This window comes from Dromaius novaehollandiae, chromosome 1 (assembly GCF_036370855.1).
Source record: "Dromaius novaehollandiae isolate bDroNov1 chromosome 1, bDroNov1.hap1, whole genome shotgun sequence".
Classification (NCBI taxonomy): domain Eukaryota; kingdom Metazoa; phylum Chordata; class Aves; order Casuariiformes; family Dromaiidae; genus Dromaius; species Dromaius novaehollandiae.
Window position 1 is genome coordinate 49,403,346 of NC_088098.1, and position 21,645 is coordinate 49,424,990.

General features: G+C 41.8%; 1 protein-coding gene across 2 annotated transcripts; it reads left to right on the top strand.

Moving 5' to 3' along the window:
- The first annotated feature begins 709 nt into the window (after positions 1-709).
- GAS2L3 (growth arrest specific 2 like 3) lies at positions 710-20,310 on the top strand. 2 transcript variants are annotated; one of them, XM_026109504.2, is made up of 10 exons: positions 710-869; positions 4,454-4,586; positions 5,888-5,935; positions 6,927-7,095; positions 7,761-7,879; positions 9,393-9,534; positions 13,258-13,321; positions 14,033-14,168; positions 15,447-15,554; positions 16,346-20,310. In XM_026109504.2, the coding sequence occupies exons 3-10, from the start codon at positions 5,906-5,908 to the stop codon at positions 17,771-17,773; spliced, it is 2,196 nt and encodes a 731-aa protein (XP_025965289.1). In that variant the 5' UTR covers positions 710-869; positions 4,454-4,586; positions 5,888-5,905; the 3' UTR covers positions 17,774-20,310. The 2 variants fall into 2 exon arrangements, with proteins under 2 accessions (XP_025965289.1, XP_064366742.1); XM_064510672.1 differs by lacking the exon at positions 4,454-4,586.
- The last annotated feature ends 1,335 nt before the right edge of the window (positions 20,311-21,645 follow it).

Sequence of the window (21,645 nt, forward strand, 5' to 3'; positions counted from 1 at the left end):
CAGCAACCTCCACAAAGCAGGTAATTGTAAGACCTTTAATTTAGTTTAATGATGACATTAAAGGGATGCTGCTAACTTCAAACAGAAATCATAAGTTCTCTGGATATTTACTAGTTTACTATCTAGTATTACTGGTAATGTCCAAGAATGTATTGCAAAAATAATAATTACATAAAAATATTTTCCTTTTCTTTTAGTTGACTCTCAGTGTACTTCATGGCATTTTCAGTGCAATTAGTCCACTGACTGGATACAAATTGTGTGAAGATGGATACTTTAGCCTTTTCATTTTTGCTTATCACCTTCACAGCAAGAAACAGAAAAGACACTCAACTATAGGCCCACATAACCAGAAAACTGTCAAAACGCTAAAGCTGCGCTTGAAGCACCCAAGCTATTTTTGTAACTGTTTTCACCCAACAAATATCAAGCGGCTGTGTCACTTTTCGCAGCCGGAAGGAGCACCCTGCGGCGGCGGGCAGCCTGGCCGGCGCGCAGAGACCAAGCCCGCCGGCGTCCCGCTCCCCCAGGGTGTGACAGGCCCCGGCAGACCGGCCAGGGCCCCGGGCGAGGGCGGCAACACCCCCTCCGGGACCGAGGGCGGCCTGCGAGCCGCGGCACAACTCAAGCCAGCCCCCCCAGACGTCCCTACTGAGGCGGCGCCGCGGGGCAGGTGCTGCCCCGCCCCCGCGAGCGCTGATTGGCCCTTTCGAACGGAGCGGCCGGCGCGGGGCGGGCGGGGGCGCCCTGGTGTCCGGCGCGGCGCGGGGAGTGCGGTGCGACGGCGGCGGCGGCGGCGGCGGCGGCGGCGGCGGCGGCGGCAGCTGCAGCAGCAGCAGCAGCAGCAGCAGCAGCAGCAGCTGCCGCCGGTGAGTAGTGCGACGGGGGCGGCCGCGGTCCCCCGGCCCCGCGGGGAGCCCGGAGCCGCCTCGGCTGGGCATCGCTGCAACGTCCCGCTTGCATCGGGGTGTCGGGGGGGCGGCTCGTGAGTGCTCGTCCGTGATTTGCGCGAATCGGGCGTATTTCGGTGCGCGAAGCAGGAATGTTTCGCGAAGGGCGGTGCTGCGGCGGCGTGAGCTGCTCGGCGTTGCGGGGTCCTGTCGCCTGCTTCGCGGCGGGTCCCCGTGCTGGGTTTGAGCCTTGCCGCCCGACTTGGCCCCGGCCCCCGCGCAGCTCGGCCGAGCAGAGTGGCCCTTCTGCAGCGGCGTTGGGGCGGCAGAGGGACACCCACCCCGGGGAGGGCGGAGAGAGGGCAGCCGGTCTTGCATTGCACCCTCCAAACCAGCCTCCCCTGCGCCTGGCGCAAGCGGCTGCTGTTTTTGTAGGAAACTTGCCCTGGCGCTCTTGGCTGAAATCCCCGTGCGTTTAGCAATCTGGAAAACGCCTGGCTCCTTTCTTTGCCCCACAGCTGGGCCTGTTCCAGGGATGCCGTGTGTCGCCTCCAACATGTTATCAGATAAAGACACGGGAAAAAGTCCATGTATACCTTGGGGACCTTTAAGGCATAGTTGGCCTGTGCACCTGTAATTATGTAGTTACTGGGTGGATCTTTCCTAATGAACTAATAACGAGTTCCCCCTGACTGACCAGCCAGCAGTCTGCTTCTGGGACTTCAAGCAATGATCTCCTCAGTGATGCTTCGCTGAAAGAAGCGTGTGGGGAAAAGGGAAGGAAAGAGGAGAGTTTGCTTTTGTTTGCTTGCTCAGCTGAGTCGGCTTAGCGTGACCGGGTGGCAGGGCAGCGTGTCTCGTCGAAACCAAGGTCTCTGCGAACGGGATGCTCTTGTGTCAAAGGAGCCATCTGCACCTCTCCTGCGGAGATGCCAGCTGTTGAGGAGAAATGCTCCTCCTTGCTTTCCAGCGGTTTGCCCTGCTCGGGTGGGTGTGAGTCCAGGGGCCTTGCGCCCCTCACGAAGGGGAGAGCAGGTTTGCTGCAGCGCGCTGTGTGTGCCCCCGCAGAGCGGTGCAGAAAGGCAGTCCCCGAGGAGAGCTGTCAGCTGGCCGTACTGGAAGGAGTCGGTTGCCACTTTAAAACACTCCACTGTGGACCGACTAGTCTGGTTCTTTCTCTTTTATGCCCCTGAGGCCTCCCCAAGAGAGCAAAGCTGCTGCTGACTCAGTAATGCAACAAAAGGGCTCTATAATTGCTGTAGTGAAACACAGAGACATCCATGGAGTGCGACTCTTGTGCTTACCTATTTTCTTTTGCATGTTAGGATACGTGTATAAAAAAAACCCCTTGGATATCCTGTACCAAGTTTCCACAGACATTGCTTTGACAGCTTCTTTCATTTTTGAGTGTTGAAGAATGTGAGTTTTGGTAGGTACTGTCAAAACTAATACACAGTTTCCAGCTGTTCTAGGCTAGTCTGTTGTGACTGCCTTTGCGTGTTGATGGGATAGAAGGTGGTATGTGATACATCTTAAATATAGGATGAGGATGTAAAAGTGTTTCTATACAAGGTTTTTTATGAGTCAATAAATCCCTTTAGGATCACCTGCAGCTAAATCAATGGCTGCTTCATCTGTGTTTCAGGTATCTGTGGAGTTGGGCATTTTTTCGTTTGTTTGTAAACTGTTCACAGCTCACTCTGTGCAATCTAGCATAAACGTGACTTGGACTTGTTTCATCTTGTGTGACAGAATGGTTTGTAATTAGTGCAATGTGTCTTGCCGGTTGGTCTCCTGTGAACCATCTCTACAACTTGATACAACTGATACTCAGCAGGCTATCTTGCGTAGCATCTAAGAGCATGCGTTTGGCATCCTGAAGTGTTTGTGCAAAGTGCTTTAACACTTGCTGACTTTGGTGCTGTTTCCTAGGTTGCTGGAGGACAAAGTGGTGGGCAGTGCTCTGGAGAGCAGAGAGAGACTGTATGGTCTTCTAGATGTATGTCTGTGCCCCTTTGCTGAGGGATGCCTGCTCCTGTGTGCTGTGGCAGGGGATAGGTACCTTTTTTCATGTCTCTTTGCTAATGTTGATCCATAGGTGTAGTCTTTTATTTGCGGTTTGGCAATCAGCCAGCTGATGGTAGCTCCTGCCTTCAACATATCATTTAGGGTTGACCACCTGTCTTGCAGTAAATCAGTGTAGCTGTGTTTATGCCACCAGTAAGGTGATACTAGGCAGTGTTTCTCCTCTCCTACCATCTCATGGAGCCTGTTGGCAGCAGTAGCAGAAGGGCAGCAGGAAGAGGAGGTGTTTTCTGGGTGTGGTGTTGGTGGTGGCTGGAAAACTCCGGATGTGCTGAGCTTTGAGCGGGGCTGGTTGTCTCCCTGGTTGGGAAGCAGTTGCATGTTACTACTGCTTCCCCCATTTTAAGGGATGAAACAGGTAGACAGCCTTCCTGGGTGCCGTAGGGATATCAGCTGGCCTGGAAATGGGAATGGCATGGCCCGAGGCTGTGCACTGGGCATGGTACCGTGCATTCTCATTATACGGCCTTTTCTTTCACAACGTTGAGCCCTGAAGACTAAATGCCTGTTGTATGAAGGAGAGTTGAAAAAACTGAGTTGCCTGAATTCAATATTGAGTACTTGCTTCATTCATTATCTACAACTTTATGCTGCGGGAACCCTGCTGGTTTGAGAAGTTGTTAGATTTGACTCTCTTACTGCAATATTTTCCTCCACACGGTGTCTTACGTGCATATTGGTTGCTCGAAGCTGGTAGATTTGTGGGTCTTTCTCATCCCATGCCTCTTCCCTGTACATGATGAGGCTTTCTTAATCTGTATTCCCAGCAATCTGAAAATGCTGTTTGGGATCTGAAAATGGCTGTTAAGCTCAATTAAACCTTCAGCTCAGAGTCTGCTCAGGATTTTCCATGTTACGAGAATTTTTTTTTTTTTTTTTTTTTTTGCTAAATGTTATTCAGATGCTGTAATAATAAGTGAAGCCATTTGACTTTCTAGAGAGCCCTGATGCATATGGGCTTACAAAATAACTTGTTTTAAAAGAGAAGGCCCTCGAAGTTGAAGAGCCACAACTTTCCTCAATGTCCTTTATTTTTTTGCAGACCAGTTTTTGCCGGGCATTCCACAAAACTGCAGATGCTGGGCATTCTTGCGATAGCTGCTGTGTGAATATTTTGCTTTGTCCATGTTTCGAGTGCTCCCTGTGAATTAGGCTGCCTTTTGTTCTTCTGCTGGCAGCTAGCATGCGAGAGCCCTTGTTACCCTATGTGCAGCTCCTTCTCTTAATGAGAGCAGCTTCTCTGCTGGCTGTTCAACTGTTGTTTTATTTATTTTTTAAATCAATGAAGCCTCTTACTGCGGCTCTCTGGGGACAATGGCTTTCTTATGCTAAAGGAAAATGTATTCCCCTGGACAAAGCTGTGGGAAGCATAACATGCTCATTAGTAATGCTCGGTACATACCCTGCCCTTCCCTTGTTCATTCATACGCGGACAAATGACATCAAAGAGACATCATGTCTCTCTTTGTCTTCCTTAGAAATAAAAGTCAAGGAAGGGGCAAGAGTCTCTTGGACTGTCTTTGGTAAAGTTTGAGTAGCGCTAGCAGTCCTGATACAAAGAAGTGGCTTCAGCCTGAAAACGGACGGGTTGTACAGTTGCCCGGCGTGGAGGTAAGTTGGTTGGACTTTGACACGTGTGGTCCTCTGTAGCGTGTGAGGTAAAGGTAGCGAGGAGAGAGAAATGGGGAGGAAACAGTGCAATTCTGCTTCCTCGCTTAGAGGAAAGGGAAGAGGTCTTTTATGAGTGTTATGCCTTCTGTGACGGGCTATTTAGCCTTTTGGCTTTGGAAAGCTAGGTTGTGAAGCAGATGGAGGAGAAGAGTGACATCTGCATATGAAATTTAAACAGTTAGGGACAGGGAAGGGGAGCTACTTATTTTTAGCAAGAAAGCGAATGGCTTCAAACTATTTGCGACTATGTCTGCCATCTGATTTTCAGCCTGATCAGTGAGATAAAGTGCTACTGCAGCTTTTAAGTAAAGGAGCAAGAAACCTGTTTTTTAAGAGGCTTCAAGGCATAGATAGGTGCACCTGCAGGAAGGTTGCAATGCCCTCCACTACCTTTGTGGAGGATTGTGCTGAGGAAATTCCTTCCAGCATGGTCACAAGCAGCCAACCTGGTAATAACGTACGTCTCTAAACCTGTAGCCTCTATGGAGAGGGTTATTGATCCCCGGCCCAGTGTACAGTTTATGCTGGGTTTTTCTATTATTAAAAGCATTGCTGCACTATACTGCGTAGGCTTCAGGAGAGAAAGCATAGACTACATTGCCTCTAAAATGCTTTCCTTAAGGATTTTTTTCAAAGGGTATTACCCTGATAACCATATTGCTGCAGTAGTTTGCACCGTTCTGTTGATACCTTAGGCGTGTGCCATCTGCCTGGAAAACTAAGTCGAAATCCCTATAGAAATTAATAAAAACAAGGATTTTTCTCATGTACCCATTGAAGGAGAAATCTCATTCTGCACAATGGTTTCCTTCTTTAAAGTTTTGCGTAGTCTTCCAAGTATTTAACATAAACTTGTGATGCATATGTATGCATGCATGCATGCACTAGGTATGCTTTTGCAAGCTTGGAAGCAAAGAGTGAATGCCAACATTCTTAAATCTCAGAATGGTTTGAAATATACTTATTTCTCTTTGGCAAAGGAAAAGCCTTACAGCTTCTTGAAATCATGCAAACCTTTGAGTATTATTTATGCCTATAAAGTAAGTTGCTACTTTGTGCTGTAATAACTGCTACTTTATTTAAGGGCAGAGAACCAAAGTTGACTGAACACTGGATCAAAACCTTAACTCAGACTATGGCTTAGACTGACTCTTATTTTGGAAAAACAGCACTGATGAGTTTTTATTGGGATTTTCAAGAAAGGAGGAGTGACTATTAAAAATTCTCTTCTCTTTCCCCAGGGGGAGAAACTGATGTAAATGCAGATGACCATGCAGAATGCAGTTCAGGTAAATACTTTTGTAATGCTTGAATTTTGTATAGTGCTTTTTTATGCAAAGATCTACCTTGAAGCAGATGAAATACTAGAATCTGTGGAGCAGTCTTTGGCTTAGACTAATGTAATGGTTTTCCGATTTTACAAATGGAGCCATGTGGCAAGATTGATATAACCCAGGAATGCTGGATCCTTACCATGTGTTTTATCAAATAGGTGATACTTTCTTTCCATAAGTGCTGACATCTAAGAAGGTTTCTAAGCCAAAGGCTGAGATTATTTAAGAATTTGTATGATGATTAAAATTTTTTTAAGCCTGTATTTGCGTTAATCACTTAAATACATATAGATGTGTACATCTATACAAACACACTTGCTGAACTGAAGGAAAGTGGCTAAGAATACTGGGAGGACTCCTCCTCTTTGGAAATTCTATGCTTGAAACTTCAATGTGGTCCTTTTCTTAGAAAGTAAAGGTAGCTTTTAGTCTGAAAATACGTATTCCTTAAAAGAAATGCTAAGGATATATGTTCTTGCATAAGAATATGCTTCTTTTTTCAACTTCATCATTTTAATAATTTAAACATAAAATATATCCAAAATGCTTGATCAGAGAAATCAGTCATCTGTAGTAAATTATATTACAAGCTACAGATTTTATTACTTAAAATGTGCTGGGAAAAACCTAGCATAGGTTTAATACATGTCATCTTTATTTAAAATTCAGGAAAAGTCAGTCATTTGAAAGCCAAATAAAATGTATATGTAGCCACACAAGGATAACTGTAAATTCAAGAGAACAAATATAGTGGCACTTCTGATACAGCAGTCACTCAGGAGAGTTGCACCATGCTTGATACTGTTATGTTGGTTTTGTGTATGTGAAAGGAAATTAAAACTTACTCTTCGAATAAGAGATCTTTAGTAGAAAGCAGAACTGCAAGATTCTATCATCTGAGTGCGAATATTAGAGCTGACTATCTTCAGTTTCCTGAAATCTGCAGGTGTGGTTTGGAGATGACCTTCCTCTAAGTCCGCGAAGTCCTCTGACTCCCAGGCATGGCCCAGGTTTGGCAGATGTTTGCCTATATGACCAATGGATATCTGTGCGGCATGAGGCAACTTTGGTGCCTATGCAAGAAGATCTGTCAATCTGGCTGTCTGGCCTGTTGGGTGAGTTTAAAAATAGATCACTGTCTAGTAAATCTCAAAGCGCATTCCAATATCCCAGTCAAGGCTGACACTTAATATTCATAACACTATTAAGATTTGGTGTGTTTGAGCCTCAATGGCTAGGAGAATTGCATTAAAATGCATGCTCTGGTTTCAGATTTTATTAGCTTCCACCTCGTAAAGGTAGGGTGATTAATCCTTCTAATTTATTTTTCTGAATATCGTTGTCTAACTAAAATCCAATTACAGTACTGAATTTTAGTTTACTTATCTATTTCTACTAATTTTCAGTCTGTCAAGTCCTTTTTGGGGGATGGGGGAGGAGGGGATAGATAGTTATGGCATCTAGTTGGGCAGGAGGAGCAAATATTAGTGTAGAAAGAACCTTTCAGAGATTTCTTTCTAAATGCTTTCATTATTTTATTATTTCAATGGCAATATCTTTGTGATCTGGCTCATAAGACGGGAAGAAGTTCATCAATCTTTTTAGAAGAACCCAAGCAACAATGGCACTTAATACTGATCGTAGGACTTCTCTTCCTTTGTGGATTGTAGCCTAAGCTAAGTCTGTAACTATGAAATGCCGTGTATGAGTTGCCAGTAAGTTCATATGAAATTTCTTTACCTTCCGTGGAGTAACTCTAATATTTGCCTTACTTTTTTAGGAACAGAAGTCACAGCAGAACAATTGCTGGAAGAACTTGATAATGGAGTACTACTTTGCCAATTGGTTGGTGTTCTTCAAAACACAATTAAAAAATGTTGTAGCTCAAATAACTTAAGGGTGAGTTATATTGTGTTTTTTCATACATATATAAACCACTTAGTTGTAAGAAGTACTAAAATGAAAAGCAGGTAAAACTTCCCTAATTTGTGTTTTTCTGCTGTGTATCCAGATATTGATTAACAACAATGGCTTTATAGTTTATCCAACAAATAACATTTATCCCATTTGTGAACCAAATGTTGAGGTCCTTACGAAATTCCTAGTTAGTCTGATTTCAGGAGAAGTCTTGCCAGAGGAAGGTCTAGTGCAAGACTGGACCCCAGTTGCTCCCGGGATAATAGCAGGGTGGGTTGGTAATAAGGTATCCACTGCCGTTTAGTGGTATGTTTTATGCCAGAAACTGGGAGCTAATGTCTGGTATATAAGTTAGCCATGAAAATATTCAAATTGAGTTGTACTTGGAGAAGGGCTACAGCTTTCCTGTTAGGAGCTAAGGCTGAGCTGAAATGTGAATCCCAAATAACTTGCAATCTGTGTTTAAACAATGAAAAATACTGCTCTCTAATTTGGATTGTAAAGCTGATAATGGTAGGGCAGGTAGCATATGTTCAATGTATAGATACTCAGTATAGTTATGGCAATGCTTGGATTTGTCAAATGCTAGAAGATCATTAACTAACATGCACCAACTGATAGGAGAATACCTTGTCTTACCACATCCAAATACCTTCTTGTGTTTAGTTTTTACTGTTTTATCTATATGGTGGCATTAGTGCTTAGTTTTACAAACTGCAGGTCTTAAATAATGAATATTTGCCAGTAAGTAATAGAAGGGCTAATATTAGAATTATTGCTAATTGGAGGGAACATGACAGCAGTTGTAAGATGCCAAATGGTGGTTATATGAGAGCTGTATAAAGGCTGCAAATTCTATTTTTTAAGGAGTACAAGATGCCCAACTTGAGTACAGTTTTCTCAAGCCTGTTTTTTTAACTTTGAAGATACCAGTTTAAAAATTAATGCAAATGAGTATTTATTTAAGTAAACTGTCCCTTGCTCCCCTTTGATTCCTTCTGCTTTCTAAAGTGGTCTCTAAAATGTTGAAATGTGGCAACCAAGTACAGTTTCATCGATTTAGGGTTCTGTGTGCTCAGTCTGCTGCCATGAACAGAGCACGGAAGGAGGGAATAATTGTCTAGACCTGTGAGCCCACTAGCAAGACTTCAAGGGCAGTCTTCCAGGGAGGACTTCCAGCATGTAGGGAAATGGGGAGGCAACTGTATGGACAGTTCTGGGAGAGGTTGCAGAGCTGAAGATTGCTCACTCAGAGTGACTGTTCACATAGATAAGGGGGAATGTGATCTACATTAACATTGCCTTTGTAGTAGTATATGTGATTTTTTTTTTTTTAAATTACTATTATTATTATTTATTTAATACAAAATAGTTACCAATCACTGTTTCTGTACTCTGAATTTAGGGTTTATTTTCCTTTTAAAATAAGCTTTGAAATCTGCTGGCTGTGTTGATGTGCACAATGAATGTTGTTTTTTTTTTTTCCCCTTGGCAGAATTTCCCTATGAGAAAAGTTCCATGTAAGAAGGATGCTCCATCAGGATCTTTCTTTGCTAGAGATAATACTGCCAACTTTCTGAACTGGTGTAGGGCCATTGGAGTTGACGAGACTTATCTCTTTGAATCTGAAGGGTTAGGTAAATCTACCTTTTTGTAAGACTTACTATGATTTGTATGTGCCTAACTACGTGGGTCATGGAGAACTCTTGTATATAGTCTTGTGAAGCCTTTGTCATGACTGTTCCCATCTTGTGCAAGTAGTTAATGATTTTATTTATTTTAAAGGAGTGTTCCTGTAAAAGCCTTGAAAGATCAGTTCAGAGACTGCTGTAATATGAATGATGCTTTTCCAGCTTTGTGGAAGTTGCAGTGTCGGAGGAAGGGGGAAGTGGGAGCTGTGCAGCAAACTGCTAGATGTTTTCTGTCCGTCAAAAGGCCACTGAGAAACAGAGAAGAAAAGTGTTGTGTCCCTTCCCTTTCCCCCTGCTCCCCATGCTGGAAGACCATGAGGCTTTGGAGTCAGCTCACAATAACATCCTTTATTTTGTATTTGAGCTCATTCTTATTGCAGAAAACACTCAGAATAATGCATTCATGACTGCTGAATTTGGTAGCTACATCAGGGCATTGTGCCTGAAGTGACAACAGTCTGTTGATAATTAACATTTACTTCAGGACCTACTTGACATAACTGTAAGCCATTTGTATTTTCCCATCTAATAAGATAGTCAAGAAAATAAATATTGCCAACTATGTATGAGCACATGCCTGCCCCAGCGCACAGTCTGTACCTTGTAACAAACAGCCACAAGACTGATATTTCCAGATGGAATAAAATTTCTGAATGCTAACTAAGAAAAACCATGCTTTCATTGTAGGGCAAATAATGAAATACTCCTCTGCCAGCTGCTATGTCAGTAAAAACTAACTGATACAAACCTTTCTGTGGCAAATAGAATACCTTTTAAAAAAAGTTGCAAAGTATCTGCCTGTCAAGCAGCACACCAAAAATACAAAGTACGTTTATGTTCTCAGTAATCAAATCAGTATGTTGCAATATTTACTAGATTTTCTTGAAGCCTCTGTGCCATTTAATGATATTTAAATGGGAGGCATTGCTTTGACTAACTGTCTTTCTTTTAAGCTCTCCTCCCTGCTAGTTGGGCTGCCCATGCCTTCTCTGCTGGATCAGCCTTCTTTTAAATAGTTGAGTAAACATCCTTATTTGCATCTGTCTCATTCTGATTTAAGTAGGGAGTCTGTCTCTAAGTGCCATGAAATACAAATGAGTAGGAGAACTGAGGTATAAGAAAATTAGTCTTAATACTTTTCAGTTCAGCTTGTATGAATTCCGTTGCTTAAACATCTTAGTTCCCTTAACTGGATGGGTAACTAGAACCTGTTTAGCCTCCCTGAGATAAGCAGTTGGGATTTCCTAATGCTGCGACTTTTGCTCATAGCCAAGAAGTGTTTTGAAGTCTGATTATAACTCTCAACACAAGCTTGCTTTGTGGCATAAATATCGTCTTTGAGCTTTTTTGGCAGTTGGATGAGCAGACTTGCAGCTTCCTTGATGAGACATTCTTTCCACCGATGTTCTCCATCGAACTTTCAAGTTATTCTCTATGAATGAACTGGGGAAAGGCTGTCTCTGAAATTTGACAGTTGTCCTTTTCTGTCAGATACATACAGTAACACATCCTGAAAAGCATGGAAAGCCATGGAGGAAAGAAATTAAATGGTTCTTGAGATAGCAGAAAGGGAGAGTAGCTGTCATGGTATGTCCTTGCACAACTTTGACATGAAGCCCAATGTCTGGACTTCTGCTATGGGTGCATTTAAAAATTTTTTTTTTTTTCTCTTCTGGATTCAGGCAATTTACACTATTTCTGCTACAGTTGGCAAAACAACTTATGAACTAGAAGAAGAAATAACCTGCAGTACCTTTCAGATGATGGCTGTGTCAAATTTCTATTCTAGATCTACCCTTTGTAATCAGATCTTTTTAAAACGAGACTTTAAAAACTGCCTTTACAAATTGAAGTCAATGATGAAAATAGAAACATCTGCCTTTCTACTCAGTTTATATGTTAAGAAATACCTCAGACTTATTTAAAGCAAAGCAATTTTAAATATCAAATTGAACATCAGCATGATGTTAGATGTCATCTGTAAATATAGAGCTGGTTTGTTTCGTTTCTCTTCAGAGTTTCTAGTTTCTACTGAATATTGTTACTATGCAGCACGAAGAAAGTCAGACTTGTTTATATAGATAAAAGGTGCACCATGTAAAAATTGTAGATACAATTTTTCCATCTCTTATATTTGATGCGGGAGGGAGGGAGGGCTGAATGTCCTTCCTCATGGCTTTTAGTCTAAGTGGACTTAAAATGTTGAGTGCATTCCAATTTCAAGGACAAATTAATTACTTGTGCATGAGATCTTGAATTATTTCCTTCTCTGTGGCCCTTGTTCTGCTTGCACCCCTAAATGTAGATGTTGAATTAAAAAAAAAAAAGAACCCCCGCTGCCAAACCTCAACCTAAACTAAACGTTGGTTTCCTTCTCTCTCTTTGATTCTTTCATGAAGCAGAAAAATAATCTAACATTTTCATTTTAAAGTTGTCAAGAAAGCCGAGAACTTCCATGGTCATCGACATACCGTTTGACTGTCGCCCTACCCTTCCATCTCATTCTTTAGCTCCTCTGCTTGTGACTTGGTGCCCCCCTGGTCAAGTGTGTGCAACTGTCCCAGCTACTCTGCACTGGGAAGGGCACAAAGCAGCCTCAGGGTGGGTCACTTCCGCTGGGTTAGTTTAGGCAGAGCCCTTGAGAAGCAAAATCTAGTGTAAAACTTTAAGTAACATCTCTAAGCCAGTGTTGCTTGTGTGTCTTATGTGATCACAGCCAGTACCTGATATTTGAGTCTGAGCGTTTGCCTCTTAAACCAGCGTCATTCCCACCCCTTCTCTGACTGTCTGAGGTTTTCTTCTCAGAGTGCAGCCTCACGCAGAGACACCAAATTCTGAAGAAAAGCTTTGCGTGGATGAGGCAGGGGTTAGGTGCTGCCAGGGGGTGGGGAAAGGAGGGACATGGGGGTTGGGTGTGGGCGTCTTGGCAGGGTGGCTGCAGCTGGCAGCGGGAAGTCTCCTGGGGCAGCTGCACAGGCAGGAGCTTCTGCCTGTCAAATCAGCTGTGTGGATGGACTCTGCTGGCAACCCAAACTTTTAAAGGGATAATAAAAAAAAACAGCTATTGCTTGCTGAAATAGTGACAATCATCTTGATTATCCTTTCCCAGCTATGTTTTAAACTGTTGAGGCTGACTGGCTGCGTGTAGCCATCCGTTTGTCAGCAAGATCCCTTGCAGTGTGTTTTCCTCTGATTGTCCATTTATAGACTGTACCTGTGTCTGTGCATGCACACATGAACCTATAGAGTATATTTTCCTATTTCCAGCTGTTGAATGCTCTGGATCGTTGAGACTGCTAAAACATATTTGGCAATAGAGAGGGAAAACTCAGCTCTCCTGCTTTCCAGTTTGAATCTAGAAGGAACAGCATAAAACCAGCTAAAGTGTATTTCTCTTAAAAGGTAGAGAGGAATTTGGTTTCAGGAATGCCAGGATGGGATTAGACAATTTTTCAAAGAGAGTAAGAGTTAAAAAGCATGTAGTGGTTTATCCATGATACAGTATGCCTCAAACTGGCTTAGTGAACTAATGTAGTTTATGTGTTTGCATAGGAGATGGCTTGGCTGTAGTCATCTGTTCCATATCTTCCATTCTCTGTATCTAATTACACAGCCCTTCACACAGTAAATTTAAAATATAACCTCCCCGCTTTTTTTCCTCCCTTTTAGTTCTGCACAAGGATCCAAGACAAGTGTATCTCTGTTTGTTGGAAATTGGTCGTATTGTGTCCAGGTATGTGATCCATGCAGGCTTTTAACTAGAGAGTAACAAATATACTCTTTTAAATAAAAGTTAAGACAAAGTTAAAACGAACTGCAGCTATTAAGTATGGTGCAGTAGGTACTAATTTTGTGCAGAAAGTAATGAGTAGCTCTTCTAGGCCTACTTTATAATGTGAATATTTTTTCAAATATTTCTCAGATCCATCTCATGGAGAGGAGCTGATGCATACTGCTTTTTATAACTGTATGCTTGAATGCTACATTCAGCTTATAGATATGTGTACATCTTGGAAGCATGCCCGAAGAACTCAGCGAACCTTAAATATTTTTTTTTTTTTTTTTTTTAAAGCTTTGGGCAGGCATGGAAGCTTTGAATATGAATCAGCTCTTTATCATTCTGTAAACTTGGACTTCTAATTTATTTCCAGTACAGAACAAGAAGCTTTAAGATAGTTTATCTAAATTGGTTGTGACCTAAGTTGCACAGCTTTGACAGTATTGTTACTGTCTTCTGTGGTATCTCTAAGACCATCTTTGGGACAACTTCTTCCAGAAACTCAGAGCTACTCCTTTTCTTTGGCTCACCAAGACAGCTATTCCTCTGACTGATGCAGTGCTGCTCTCTGTCAGTCTAGTTATTCAGCATTTTACATGTCTGTCTTCATTAGTTTCTTTGTTTTCTTCAGTAGATTAGCAATTAAACTCATATATTTGTGTTGAGGTATGGAGTTGAACCTCCTGTGCTAGTAAAACTGGAGAAGGAAATTGAGCTTGAAGAAACGCTGCTAATGACCTCTGGACCAACACTGCCTGTTAGCACAGCAAAGTCATGTCACCATGGGGAGTTACATGAGGCAGTAAGTACCACTTGCACTTATTTGCACTACCTCGCTTATTGTGAGGTGGGCTTTAAATCAGACTTTAAGTTTAGTACTTGTGCCATCTGGCTCAGTAAGCATAGGTAATTTTTCAGCTAATGTTCATGAGCCCCCTTAAACAGAAAACACAAGGATATGCACCTCCTCAGAAGATTTCTTTTTAAATGTAAGCAAAATGTTATGCATATTTTGGAGTTAATGCTTCAGTGCATATAACTTGTCTTGATCTTCCATTCTTCCTCTTTTTCACTGCTTCCTTGAGTATAAGAAATAACCTCTCATCATTCAATTTTTCTTATATATCAGTATTCTATGATTGTAACTTGTACTGCTCTTCAATCTGATGTTTTCATCAAATGTGAAAAGTAGACTTTGATAAAACACTTTTGAAAGAGAGATTTTAAATAAAACCTCTACCTCTATAGCTGTACCAACTGGAAATGAGTATGTATGCAGAAGAGGAAATAATTTCCTTGAACGGATCCAAAAGGAATGATAAACAACTCTCCTATTTAGCTTAAAAATACATACTGAGACTTTAAAGCTTGTTTATTATAAAAGTCCCATGATGATGTTATATGTAATACTTTTGCTTCATTTGGAACGTCAGTCACCAGATTCTCCCTCTGAAAGCTGACTAGTGTTGGTGCTTGGCAATAGTCTTGACCTTCCAGGTCTTTAACTCTGTAAGTGACTGTAACAGGCACTCCTTGTCTAACTCTGGACGGACTTGGTGACCATCTTCCTCTGGTTTTAGTGGTCTCCTCATTGGGCATCACATAGAAGATTAAATTATAAAAAACTTGGGAGGATGCTGAAGTACCAAGGGGTCAGGCGTACCAATGGGACTGGTTCTGCTGAACACCAATTCAGACACAGAAGAGGCCTGGGCACTTGTTTCAGTTTCTTGCAACCGTGATAGTCTTTACAAGGATGTGGTTGGGATTTGATGCTACTATCCACAGTATTATAGACAAATCTTAAAATGGAAAGTAGAAATATCTGAAAATTGAGGAAATAAAATTAGATCGAAGCAACTCAAAATACTTGTCTTCTCTATATGTATGTGCCTTCTTATCTTTTATTCTATGTTTTGAAGCTCTATATAGCTGAGATTTCTTTTGTGAGGGAATAGAATTCTAATGTTTCTTTTGCTTGTGGGATGCAGCTATTGGTATCTCTGTACTATATAACACAAACTGTTAAACACATGCTTCTGTCAAAATACTAACAAACGCTTTCAATTTTAATAACTAGGTTAAACATATAGCAGAAGATCCTCCCTGCAGTTGTTCCCATCGATTTTCAATTGAATACTTATCTGAAGGACGTTATAGGCTGGGAGATAAAATACTGTTCATACGAGTAAGTAGTTTCTCAATATTCCAAGTTATATTCAGAAGGGAGAGAGAAATATTTTTAGTTGGAATGCCTTGTTTTTTATGGTAATGTTTTAAAATTATAGAGTAACATAGGTTAGGAGGGACCTCTGGAGATCACCTGATTCAATCCCCTACTCAAGCAGGTCTAGCTGATTTGATTTTACAACCATTGATTTTTACAATTACAGCCGTGCTAAAGCATAATGATTTTCTGTGTTGTTTCTAAATTTTCAGTAAGAACATGAAATATAAAGAAAGATAATGCAACAGGGGTTTAATCTGAGAACATTGCTTGGTCAAAATCTGGGTACTTGAGGTTTTTCACTGGCAGAATAGCTGAGCACTCTCTTAAGCAGGCGTAAGAATTTGTGGGATAAAAAAGTTATGAGGGCATCCCTAATTTGAACAAAGCCTTTATCTAAAATTCTTTTTACTAAATAAAGATGCTGACAGGAGGGATAAAAATGTTTATTTTGTACCTGTTTTGGTTTCCTTTACTTTTGTGTGCAAGGCTTGTCTCCTATATATAAATGCTTTCATTATTTCCCTACACATAATGACTGTCTCTACAGGAGAGACTGTCTATTAGCAATAACTGGGGAGCATACACCTCATATATCACATAATTTTTCTTTTTTAAATGATTCTCTGTACGAAAAAGGTCCTTTTTTTTAATTCAATTTCAGTAGATTATAATGTAAGATGAGGAGATACTTCTGCAAAAAGTAAGACCGATATTTCTCTTGTTTCTCTCCCCCCTGCTTCCATTCTCAGATGCTGCATGGCAAGCATGTGATGGTACGTGTCGGTGGAGGCTGGGACACTCTTCAAGGTTTTCTGCTTAAGTATGATCCATGCCGAGTTCTTCAATTTGCAACGCTGGAACAAAAAATCCTGGCGTTTCAGAAAGGGGTCACCAATGATAGTGTCCCCAACTCCTCAGCCAGAAGTCAGCAACCTCCTCCCATGAATCCGATGTCAGCAATTAATATGTTTCAAAAGCAGCCATCAAAACCCTCTACTCCTGTTTCAGCTCTGAAGGCTGCCCATGGGGCCAGTGGTAAGAAAGCTTTATCTAAACGTCCTCAGTCCCCTGCCCTGGCATCACCTAAAGTACCATCACACCCATCCTCTACAGCCAAACCATTGTTAGTCAAGTCCAAATTACAGGGGACTTCAGTGACGGGCACGCAGTCTCCTTTCAAACCAGTAACGGGCACCTCAAAGAAGCTGGAGTCTCCTGCACCTAATTCACCAGGTTCTACGCCTTCATGTCCTGTGCAGCGTGTAAACAAGGGTCCTGCAGGATCAAGAACAGCCCTTGTTCACTCTGAAACATTGCGCAAACGTATTCGGTCCCCTGACGCTCCGAAGGTGAAATTTGCCCTGGCCCAGAAGTCACCAGGAACAGGGCTACAGTCTACCCTCTCGTCCTCCACGAAACAGCTGTCTCAGCTGCCTGGAACAAATGAAATGATAGCTTCAAAACAGAAGTGTGTCCCTTCTAAATGCAAATCTGTATCTAGCACTACAACCAAAGCTAATTCTGTTGCTCCAAAGCCTGCACGGCCACCCATTACAAATCTGCGTACCGTTGCCAAATTTGCACATTCTCAGCAGCTCCTTGTGAAACCTCCTTCTGCAAATAGTATTCAGACTTCAGGGACTGGGTCTCAGCATCCTCAGAAAGCTCCACAAACAGCTTCTGAGCAGGGAAGGAACCTTAAAACTGCTTCAGTCCTAAAACACTCAGCTTCTGCACCTTCCCTTGCAGTTACTAAAACATCCAAATCACCACCTACACTGGTATCTGCAAGCAAAAATGTATCTTCAGATGTCAATAAGCAGGCAGCCACAGAGCATTTACAGGCCCAAAATGTCAGTAAAAGCCTTCAGGTTGGACCCACTTCATCGAAACCTCCTGATCGCACTCCATTATCTGTTGTGCGGCTTCCTCAAACTTCAGCCAAAGCAGCAAAGACCAAAAAGCCAGCACAGCCTTCCACAAAAAGCCAGCCTGCAACCAAAAACTTGCAAGCAAGTGAAACTTTCGTCCCAGCAACCAAGAAGGCTCTCTCTAAAGGAAAATCAGCAACAGCATGTAACAAAGGGATCCCTGGTGTATCAAAAGGTCCTCTTGCAAAGAGCAGACAAGACGATCACTATTTTGTTATGACAGGGAGTAAAAAGCCCAGAAAGTAAAATATCTGCTGCCTTCTGTGGAAGTTGTAATCTCTTGCAAATGGGCCTCTTGTATCTGCTACACAGAGGAGGGGGGAAATCATGTTAAATAACACTACATTTAACATATGAAATGTTAGGTATAATGTATGTCTTGCTGCGTAACTTACAGTAAGAACTGTATGTATTTTGTGGTTTAAAAACTTCTATCTTGATATATTTAGAAGTAAGCTTGCCTGCTGCTCAGCACTGTGTAATACAGAATGTACCTGTTTGCTGCTAGCCTGACCTGGTGTGGGAAAGGGCAGGAGGGAGGAGAGGGGAAACAGGGCTGCTGCTGCTTTTGCTGCTGTTGCTCATTTTGAAGGGAGCTAAGTCTATTCAAGGTTTCACCCAGGGCAGAGCCTGAGTGATTCTGGCTGTTCTGGCACACGTTTTGAGGCTTGTGGCAAGCGACAGAGCTGGGCGCATGCTCTACAAGCCCTAGTACCTCAAATAAAACTATTTATTTTTATTTACCAGTGTTCCAGACCCAAATTTGGGTCACTTACCTGTTTTAAAAAGAAAAAGAAATCTCTAATCCTGTTTAGATTTGACAGCTGCGGTTATCAATTTTTACCGCGACCCTTTAACATGCCTTAAAGTGGCCTCAACTTACTCAGAAATGGAGCCTCTTGGGTTTGCATCATGGAGCTGGACATGGAGTACTATGGCCTTGATCACTATCTCTTTTTGTGCCTTAGCCTCGCAAATTCATGGCAGATCTCTTCAGTGAGCAATGTTGCTTTCAAAAATTGGGGTGCTGGGAGGGCGTTTTCCCCTGGGACGGAGCCCCCGAGCGACTCCTGCTCCCATGGCACGGGGGCTGCAAGTACTGACTGGTGTAGGCAGGGCCCTACTGCTCTGCAGGAGTTGTACGGAAAACTGAATCCCTAAAAGACTTTTCAGGGCTAGAAGCTGATTTTGCAAACAGTGGCCTTTCTTCATTTTGTTTATGGAGACCTTATTTCTGGCTGTCTTGTATTACCTTTTTGGAGGTGAGGAGTAGTTAAGTCTCCCAAAGAGCTGAAGAGCAGGGACTGCATTTGCCCTAAAACTCATAAAAGTGCCAGAAAACTATGTGCCGTTTACACTTACAACTCCTGAAGGCTTTCAGTGGGTTAAACATCTGTGGTGCTCAACCCTTAACTAATGCTCTGCACAGAAGTGGGTTTCATGGTGAATAAAAGCTATCGTCCGTTCACCATCTTTGGGGGGTAGCATTGCCTGAGATATTTTGGGTTTGATGAAAGGTTAGTCCTACAAACACTGAGGAACTCTGAAGTTCTGTGAAGAGACACTGTGGACTTCCAGAGACTATTTTTTCTCTCCGTTCCCAGGGTGTTTACTTATGGGCAGAAGAGACGAATGGAAACTGCAGCTTCTGGCATTGTGTATTTAATATTTTTCCCAGAACTAGAGTAAGCCATCATCATAAACTGAGTTCTCATTCTCAGTGGCAAAGTCGCATAACTACCTTTCAGAAAACCTTGTTATCTTTGTTTATTTATGATTCTATTTATGCATATCTACTGTATGATACCAATTACAACCTGCTGAGAATAAACTGTAAATAACTATATCCAAAATATGGGAAAGGAAAACAGACCTATTTTAATAATGTGGACACAAGTCCCACAAGCTCACATACAAAATTGTATGTTTGGATGACATCTTATCACTTTTTTGTTTCATATATACACTAGTCAAAGTCACTACTGTAAATATTAAGAATGGTATTGACTGTAGTGGAGTGCTTTCATGTTTGATAAACGTGGCATGTTGTCTCATACACTGAAAGCATTTTATAGTAGATGACTTGCTTTTGATTTCAGACTTTTAAATAGGGAGCTATATATCTCATGCAGAATTAATGCCTGAATTTCTTGGGGTTTCTTTCTGAACTGTTTACAAGTTTTTTAGTAGTATTTAAAAACTGAGACCTTGGATTCCAGTGTAAGGCTGTCTTGGCATCTAGTTTCTTGAAATATGACTTCAGAGAAAAGGACATGGATGGTTTCATCTTTGTGATCCATTATGTCATGTAATAGACTGAATTTTACACTTCAAAATGAAATATAAAAGTATAATCTGGGAACCTGGCACTGAAGAAGGCAAAAAATTCCCTTTTAGAATTGAAACCTTAAACAACTAACCGAAGGACGGTTCAGCTGTTGTATGTGGGTGGGCTTGGTTTGGTTTTGTTTTAATACAGAAAGTGTATTCAAACATGGTCTGACTTCTGGAAATATTGCAGTCTCCAGCCTTTTGGCCTTATGCTAACTAAGGCTGTGATGTGGCAATGAGGTAAGCCAACAATCAAAATGTAACAAGATACCTCTTAATCAAAATATATAATCTTTTTGCAAAGTTTACATTGCCAAATAATAAGTCTAATCTTCAGCTTGTATTACTTTTCATGAGGGAAAGATAACCTGGAGCAAGAATCTGAATTCTCCATGTGTTATTGATGTCTTTCTGTATGAGTACTTATTTTTAATAAACATTTTTTACATGCACACTTTTTTTCCCACTGTCCTCTTTTTGTGGGGAGGGAAAGAGTGCACTTATTTATTTTAGAAGGCTTATGTTCTTGCTGTACCACCACATAAATAATATCATTTCAGGCTGAAATAAAGTTTACTTCTAAAGGGCTTCTAAAAAGGGCTTACTTCTAGGATTTGCAGACCAGAACCATTATTTTAACTCAATGAGTTAAAGCTTAACACAAGTCTTAAGCACTTGATTCTCAAACTCCAGAGAAGAGTGTAATTTGCTAAGCCTGTAAATGCATCAAAATCAGAACTTCCTCTCTGGTGGATTCTGGGTGCTTAATTTAAGGGTCTGGGTTCTGCTCCAGCCTGGAGTTCACAATTTGGGGAAGTTGGTCCTTTCTTCACTGTAGTTTATACTGCCCATGTGCAACTCTAACAAAAAGTCCTGTAATCACATTTCCATTTCCTTTGCCAGAAGCGTATGGATCAACACAACTGTCACGCTCTTCATAAAGTTATCCATACTTTTAGGGTAATTGTTTCACTGTTGCATTGTCTTGTACTGACTAGATTTCCTGCAGTAGTCACCAGAATGCTCTATTTCTCGTTAAGACACTGTAAATCTGACTTTCCAAAAAAAGCTTATTGTATTGTGACAATTTGCTCCATGTACTCTTATCAAGAAAATGTCCAGCTATTCAGTCAACAGAACACCTTTTTTCTTCCACTTGTTCTCATGATCCCGGTGACCCTGCTGTGGGCAAAACAAGTTTGGATCCTGTCTGTGCAAAATGGGTTTTGTAGATCTAACAGCAGGCCTCAAATCCCTTTTTGGATCTGCTCTTCTGAAGGGAAAGGCGGAAGAACACTCAAAATTGCATCTGCACTCCCTTTACTTGCTAGCATGTAAGCTGGAGAACTGCTGAGTACAGGGCGATCCTGCTTGTCACCTATTCATGATAATGCGAGTTAGGCAAATAAAATTTATGACATGCTCTAATTAAACCAGATTCTCTTTGATACACAGAGAACTGCCAGCAATGCCCTGTTGACATCTGCTTCTAGGATGACAAGCTGGGATAGGTCCTGTTTTTCATGCTGATCAAAGTGCACCTAGATGTCATTTTGACTATATTATAAAACTTGGAGGAGTCTAAGCATGCCCACGCTAAAGATTCCCCTCTAGTCACCTCAGTCTAGTCCTTTCAGCTTCTGTATGTCCCTTACTTGAACCAGTTGAACTGCTTTCTTTGATGCTGTAGCCATTCAAATCCTTTGGTACCTTGGCAGGCTGATAGCACATCTCCTGTAATAAATGGACAGGCTGCATCAGGTACCCTAAGGACATACTCCAGAGTC

What these genes read in the sequence shown, in the direction of transcription:
- GAS2L3 (XM_026109504.2), top strand. Translation starts at nt 5,906, where the DNA reads ATGCAGATGACCATGCAGAATGCAGTTCAG. An exon ending in CCATGCAGAATGCAGTTCAG is followed by an intron (nt 5,936 to 6,926) that starts GTAAATACTTTT and finishes TGAAATCTGCAG; the next exon opens with GTGTGGTTTGGAGATGACCT. An exon ending in GTAGCTCAAATAACTTAAGG is followed by an intron (nt 7,880 to 9,392) that starts GTGAGTTATATT and finishes TCCCCTTGGCAG; the next exon opens with AATTTCCCTATGAGAAAAGT.